At 43.5% G+C, this 6,993-nt stretch overlaps 1 protein-coding gene across 1 annotated transcript; it reads right to left on the reverse strand.

Moving 5' to 3' along the window:
- Window positions 1–4,515: 4,515 nt before the first annotated feature.
- On the reverse strand, window positions 4,516–6,987 carry LOC119321469 (putative nuclease HARBI1). The gene is made up of 3 exons (XM_037595137.1): window positions 6,899–6,987; window positions 5,558–6,051; window positions 4,516–5,464 (listed from the first exon to the last, which is right to left on the reverse strand). Exons 2-3 carry the CDS (start codon window positions 6,035–6,037, stop codon window positions 4,781–4,783), a joined length of 1,164 nt encoding a protein of 387 aa, XP_037451034.1. The 5' UTR covers window positions 6,038–6,051; window positions 6,899–6,987; the 3' UTR covers window positions 4,516–4,780.
- Between the last annotated feature and the right edge of the window lie 6 nt (window positions 6,988–6,993).

Raw genomic sequence — 6,993 nt, forward strand, 5'->3', positions numbered from 1 at the left:
TTATTTTTTTCCGGTGATCCGATCTACCGATTGACCCCTAATTCCTGACGAAAGGTGCGATTCCTCTGGGAATTACGCGCAAAACACTTCGGTGTACTTGAGTTGGGTTGGGACAACCGGCGGTAACCACGGCGAAGAAACCCGACAAGCCGACGCTCTCTGCACGCATGGCGGCAGCAGAGATGACGCTCGCGGAGATGCAGTAGTTGATTCAGGCGACCATCACACAGAGCAAGGCCGTTTCGGAAGCAGGCGCGCACAACGCCAAGGGGATCGAGGAACTGCGCACCACCGTCGACAGCTATGTGTCGTCCTCGGCGAAGGCGTTTGATGCGCTCGCACAGACCACCACCACGTCGCTCGGCCGTACAGAAAACACTGGGTCGGCTCCTCATCGCCAACAATGGGCTGGATGCAGCGGTGGACGAGATGAAGCGCTCCCTCACTGGAGTCCTCAAGCGCCTCTCGTCCCTGGAACAGGCGCAGACCACACCATCTACTATGCCGCAACCACAGCAGCGCGCAGGAGGGTTGAGGGTGGAAGTGCCGCGTCATGAGGGAAATCCGGCAGGCGCCGAGATGCGGGCACAACACAACATCCAATCGGTCCAAGGACAGGGTGAGCATTCCAGCAATCACTTCCAAACATATGAGGAATTCTCTGATGAACTTGATGAGCACGGAGTGTCGCCCAATTCAGCATCACAGTGTTCCCATTCGAGATTCAGTCCTCACATTCCTCGGTCTGATTTTCCAAAATTTGATGGTGATAATCCAAAGTGGTGGAAACAGCAATGCGAGAAATACTTCAGGATGTACTCTGTCCAAGCAAATCTGTGGGTTGACTTTGCTAGTATGCATTTTCAAGGCAATGCGGCTCTCTGGTTGCAGACATATGAAGGTATGCACACAATCGACTCCTGGCCTGAGCTGTGTGTTGCAGTGTTTGCTAAGTTCAATAGAAATAAGTATTCCATATTAATGGATGTGTTCTTTGCCTTGCGACAGGAAGGTTCAATGGATGATTATGCTCACTGTTTTGAGGAGCATATGCATAAGATACTCATGTACAATCCTTCCTATGATGAAGCATTTTTTGTCAATCGGTTTATGGAAGGATTGAAACAAGAGATCCGTGTAGCTTGGGAGGGGCGAGAGACCCTCCGAGATTGGATCTATCTCTCTGTTTCTACGTTCCCAAATTCTACCCCTTCACCGTTTCTTAAATATCCGGAGATCCGTAACTCCGATTGGGGTGAATCTTTCGCTCAGATTTTTCTCATAAAATTAGCTTTCTTACGGCAAAAGTAGAGCCTCAACCGCCTTACGGGTGGCCCACGAGAGCCCAGGGCGTGCCCAGGGGTAGGGGGTGCACCCCCCTGTCTCGTGGCCACCTCGGACACTGTTTCGCATTGATTCTTCCTCCGGAAAATCCAAATATTCCAAAATAATTCTCCGTCCGTTTTTATCCCGTTTGGATTCCGTTTGATATTGGTTTTCTGCGAAACATAAAACATGCAACAAACAGGAACTGGCACTGGGCACTGGATCAATATGTTAGTCCCAAAAATAATATAAAAAGTTGCCAAAAGTATATAAAAGTTGAAGAATATTGGCATGGAACAATCAAAAATTATAGATACGACGGAGACGTATCAGTAGACTTCAACAAAGCGTGCCTTCATGAGTCTTTGCCTCCACATAGAGCGCACAAGTGTGTGTTTGACATATGGCGATGGTGCAGCAGATCCGCCGTCGGCATTGAATGCCGCGCTAAGTGCCACGAAAAGATGAGTGGAGCTTGATAGTGGTTTTTTTAGGTGTTATATAGTGTTATTTTGTGGGCCGTTCTGTTTGGCATGGGCACTTACGGGCTTGGGCTTTGTTGTTTGCTCATTGGGTCCATTTGTGGTGTAGGAGAATGAAAAATACAAGCATAACAATGCCCAACCACTCAATCTAGCAATCTTCTCCCCTAGCGCATCTAGGGTTCCACCGTTTCCTCCGGCGACGACGCTAGGAGTCCACGTAAAAACCTTCACGACGGCGGGTTCCTTCTGGCGGCCGTGATCGCTACTTTGTCCAGACGTCGGAGTTCCGTCTTCATGTCGAGTCTACCACAGGATTCGGTAGTGAGGAGGGAGTTAGGGAAGGGGGATGTAGCCCCGATGCGAATAGCAGGAGGGGAATCGGCAGGTGGAAGGGGGCCAGTGGGGTCACAGGAGATGAGGAGGGAGACGAGTGCCATGGGGGGTGCTGGTGGATCGAGAGGGATAGAGGAAGATCTTGGGGAGGATGAAGATTGGGAGGCTTATGGCCCGGAGGCGGACCTGGAGGATCAATTTGCGGGTTTGAAGCTTCATGGCGAGGAAGAAGATGATCTCGATCTATCTGGTGAGGTCGATGAACTGATTAACGGAGTCCGCTAGCTTGGGCTCTTTAGGTTTTACACAACGAAGCCGTTTAGCCACGCTGCGCTCTTGAGACAGATGAGGAACGCGTGGTCGTCAGCACAAGGTGTAACTTTCAACGTCAAAGGCCCGAATCTTTTCTTGGTGCAGTGCCACTGCATCGGAGATTGGAAGAGAATCATGGAGGGGGGCCCGTGGCTTTTCCGCAACTCGGCGCCAATTATCATACAGGAGTATGATGGTTTCACTGATGTGAATGAGTACAAGTTGAATAAGATCCCGCTATGGGAGATTCGAAGAGAATCATGGAGGAGGGCCCGTGGCATGTAGAAATATTTGTTCTTAAAAAAAGTTGATAATTTCTTAAAATAGTACATTGTTTCCATTTTTTGTTAAATTTTTTCATCAATTGTTGGAAATCTGTTATCAATTTTGGAAAAGGTGTTCAAGCTTGTCAAAAATTTCCATGTGTGGCCACGAACAAGAACAGACTCTTGAATGGGCCATTTAGGCCTACTCGCGACTTCCTCTGTTGAACATGGTATATTTTTCTACATGCATGAACTGACCTCAACTTTTGCAAGTATGTGGGCATAATGCCCATGGTAGTCATCTATGCCAAGTTAGAACGAATTTGGACACCGTATGCAAGTTGTGTCATGTCTGGCCATTTATCGGCGAAAACTTCAAAAAAATGCAAGATTTGTTGAAAACTGAAATAAATTGACATGGTGCCTTGAATTGGTCATACAATACCAAGAAAAAATGGAGCAATTTTAGAGATGTTGAGAAATGAAGTGCTCCCAAATGGACCCTTCTGGCCTACCATGAACATGGTCTTTTTTGACATGCATAAAATGACCCCAACTTTTGCAAACAAGTGAGATTGCCCATGGTAGGTATCCATGACGGATTTGAACGAATTCTGACGCCATATGCAAGTTGCGTCACGTCCGACCATTTATTGGCCATTTTCCACCAAAAAAACTCCAGAAAATGAAAGAATAGCCGAAAACTCAAAAAACTTGGCATGGTGCCTGTCATGCAGTGCCATTAAAAAAATTAGGGCCATGTAAGGATATCGAGTAACGAGCTGCTTCCAAACAGACCCTTCTGGGATAAATGGCCGATAAACTGATGCAGCGTGGATAGGACTGTGAGGCAAGGATATTGATCCTTCTGATGCAAGATTTGTTGCGTCACATCAAAGTAGTCAACCTCCCACCCCGTGCAAGTCAAAACTTATGCAGCGTGGATAGGACTGTGAACAACACACTTGGCAAACTTTTAGGACCCATATATGCATCTTCATAGTATTTGGACTAATATGACACCCACTGAATATTTTTAAGACTTATGGTGTATTCTACTCTTAAAAAAATGTTGCCGCCTACAAAAAGTTTCACAATTTGACAAAAAAGTTCTAGTTTACAAAATGTTCTCAAAAATTCAAAAAAGTACACTTTTTCCAAAATTTATTCACATATTCAAAAAATGTCGGGGAGTTTCAAATAACGTTCGCACTTTTTGAAATTTGTTCGGAATTTAAAAAATGTTCTTGCTTTCAATTTTTTGTTCGCAAATTCAGAAAAATGTTTGAGGAAATTCAATAAACCTTTTTGGTTTCTAATTTTCTTAGGCTGGTTGAAAAAATGTCCGAAAATTCCAATTGTTGTTCGTGTTTTCCAAAAATTGTTGGTTTTCAAAATTGTGTTCATACTTTTAAAAAAATGTTCATGTTGTATCATTCTGAACAATCTTTTAAGGACACGAACATTTTTTTATTTATTTTTACTCTTTTTGAAAATGTGGTATTTTTTTAATTTATGGACAAAATTGGAAAAACGAACATTTTATGATTTTTTTTAAATTAAGAGCATTAAAATTTTGAAAAAAAAACATGAATAGGAAAAAAGAAACAAAAAATAAAAGAAAAAAGAAAAAGAAACTGCGGAATAAATGGTTCGCTACACTAAGCGGGTTGTTGTGGTCATTCTTATAGGTAGCGTTTCTTTATTAGGCAGCCAACTCATCAGGTGGACTGGCTAGCGATGAGCGTCTACCATACAAAATCTAACTACCGAAACAAAGCAGAGTCAGACCAGGCAGTCAAAACCCGCGTTAACACGTCCAATCCCAACTTTACTACAAACCTTGGAGTCTTGATTCAGAGGAAAGAAGAAGAAGAAAAAAATCTACCAACATGAAGCATCCCGCGACATCGAAATTGAGGATTGTTTTCCGTTGATTTGATCCTTCCTTCAGGCCGTCTAGTTCTCTTGTCTCAGTCTAGGCAAACCCCAAAGGCTTTAGAGGGCTTGTACATCATTTCCCCTTTTTTTACCTTTGGTACGTAAGAAATATGAAAATCACATATTTATTATGTAATCTGCCCACATCCTCTTTGCAATATCGTCTCTTAAAGCATCACCCGTGTCACACTGATTGCTGAGTGCTGAAACATCATGGCCATGTGCGTCACCCCCACTTTCACGTGTATTGATTGGGATTGTTTGGCTAACTGGAGATCCTTCAGTGTCTCCTTGCCTCTGAATTATGTTATGCAACACCACTGCCGCTGCTGGAATTTTCAGTTGAGTCTCTAACCGGTAAGATGTCGCAACCTTTAAAACTGGAAATCTCATATTTAATAGACCTATAGCATTTTTGATATGGCCATGCAGTTGTGCATGACGAAGGTTGAACAACTCCTTGTAGTCTCTTGTGTGGCAACTTCTCTGCTCCTGCTCGTCGATATGGTAAGGGATCCCGCTGTAAGGAGCAAGAAAGGAAGGAGTGTTCGGATAACCCCCATCCACCAAATAATATTTGCCTCTTGGAACCTGAAATCCAGATTCTATAGCAGAATGCAAGACCTCTGCATCAGGTGCAGAGCCTTCCCAGCCAGAGGACACATGGACAAAATTGAGGTCAAAATCACAAGCAAGCATAACATTTTGAGTGATGGATCCTTCTCTATTTCGATATGGAGCCGCTTCCCTATCTGATATTGTCAAGGGGACATGAATTCCATCGATTGCTCCTATACAGTTCTGCAAGAGAAAACATCAACTAAGTAACTGAGATGTAACAGAAAAGCATACAAGTTACGAAAATATGCAACCTTAAGTTACACACACACTTACCTCAAAGTATGGCCCGAAATGCGGATCAGATAATAATTTCCAATGAGCCTTAGTTCCAGGATCCTTCACAAAGTCACCTTTCAGTGAGACGATCGCATCAAAGCATGCCTTGATATGCCTATGGATAGTCTCTCTGCTGCGCTCAAATCTATCACTTAATTGGTCAAAATTAGCATTTCGCGAGAGCATGTAGACAAACATGCCGATCTGCTCTTCCACAGAAACGCCTCTTGTATTCCGCAGGAGATGTTTTGACCTGACATACTGTGAAAATTCACGGAGAACATGAGGTTCAATCCGAAGTTTCGGATAGCCCTGACCTCGGTCATCTTCAAGAACTTCGCATATCCATTCTGCACCACTGCGATATCGTGTACGTTTTGCCTCGTAACCAGCGGAAGCTAGATATAAAGCTGGCAAAATGAGTAGCATCATCTCATCATCTTCTTCCTCTGAGTCACTGAGATCTTCAGGATCCATTTTGCCAAAAATCACTAGCATTCAGAAAGATTATATTTCAAATGAAGAACCGGGAAGCAAATAATATGTCTGCAAAAACTTAAAAAGAGGTGCTGGACAATAACAATGAAGAAGTAGAGGGAAAAGTAGCATGAATATTAATATTAGCTTGACCAAGGAATTTCCCACAGCAACAAGTTGCTTCACCGTCATTGAGGAATAGAAGAATTTATCGGTAACTGCTTATAGCTGGATGCTCATATTTGGGTCTCAAAATTGATGACACAAATGTTGAAGCAGCATTTCATGTTTAAAAATGGAGGCGTTTTGGAAGGTACAGAGTGTGCCTACCCATGTTCTTATTTCTTGGAAGGTAATATGGGAGGTCAATAATAATATGACGACATAAATGATCCTAGGCGGGGTAAACAGTTGAGATCCCCCAAAGTCATTTCACTGGAAATGCAACAGAAAAGTATGAAAAGAAACAGGAACAATATTAAAAAAAAACTTCTTCCTATTATCTAGCTATATTTATATTTATATTTAGTCCTCCCCGACGTCACAAACAATATTCCCTACACATTTTATTTGACGGTAGAATTAATCCTTCCTACACGTTTGTGAAGTACTAAGAACACCTTGTAAATGTGTATTACTAACATAAATGATGCAGCAGATGAGATTACATATCAGGAAAAATCTATCTAACCGAGGATAGAATAGATCCCTCATTGTAAGTAACGAATATTACCAACACATGAGCCATAAGTAACAACAGGCTAACGGCCGCATCAAACATTAGTAACACTACTCCTCCAAACTAGAAGAGCATACTCTATCTGTACTAGAGCGGAGGATTAGGGAGGCATCGGGCGCTACCTGAGAATTGGCGACGGAGCAGAGGCTGCCCAAGCCGTCGCCGGCAAGTAGGGAGGGCGCAGGATACGAGCGGACAGAGGGCGTCTGGCGACGGG

The sequence above is a fragment of the Triticum dicoccoides genome, chromosome 1B (assembly GCF_002162155.2).
Source record: "Triticum dicoccoides isolate Atlit2015 ecotype Zavitan chromosome 1B, WEW_v2.0, whole genome shotgun sequence".
Classification (NCBI taxonomy): domain Eukaryota; kingdom Viridiplantae; phylum Streptophyta; class Magnoliopsida; order Poales; family Poaceae; genus Triticum; species Triticum dicoccoides.

Coding starts and splice junctions, on each gene's coding strand:
- LOC119321469 (XM_037595137.1), bottom strand. CDS start 6,037: ATGGATCCTGAAGATCTCAGTGACTCAGAGGAAGAAGATGATGAGATG. Junction 5,465..5,557: donor ATTTCGGGCCATACTTTGAG/GTAAGTGTGTGT, acceptor TTTCTCTTGCAG/AACTGTATAGGAGCAATCGA.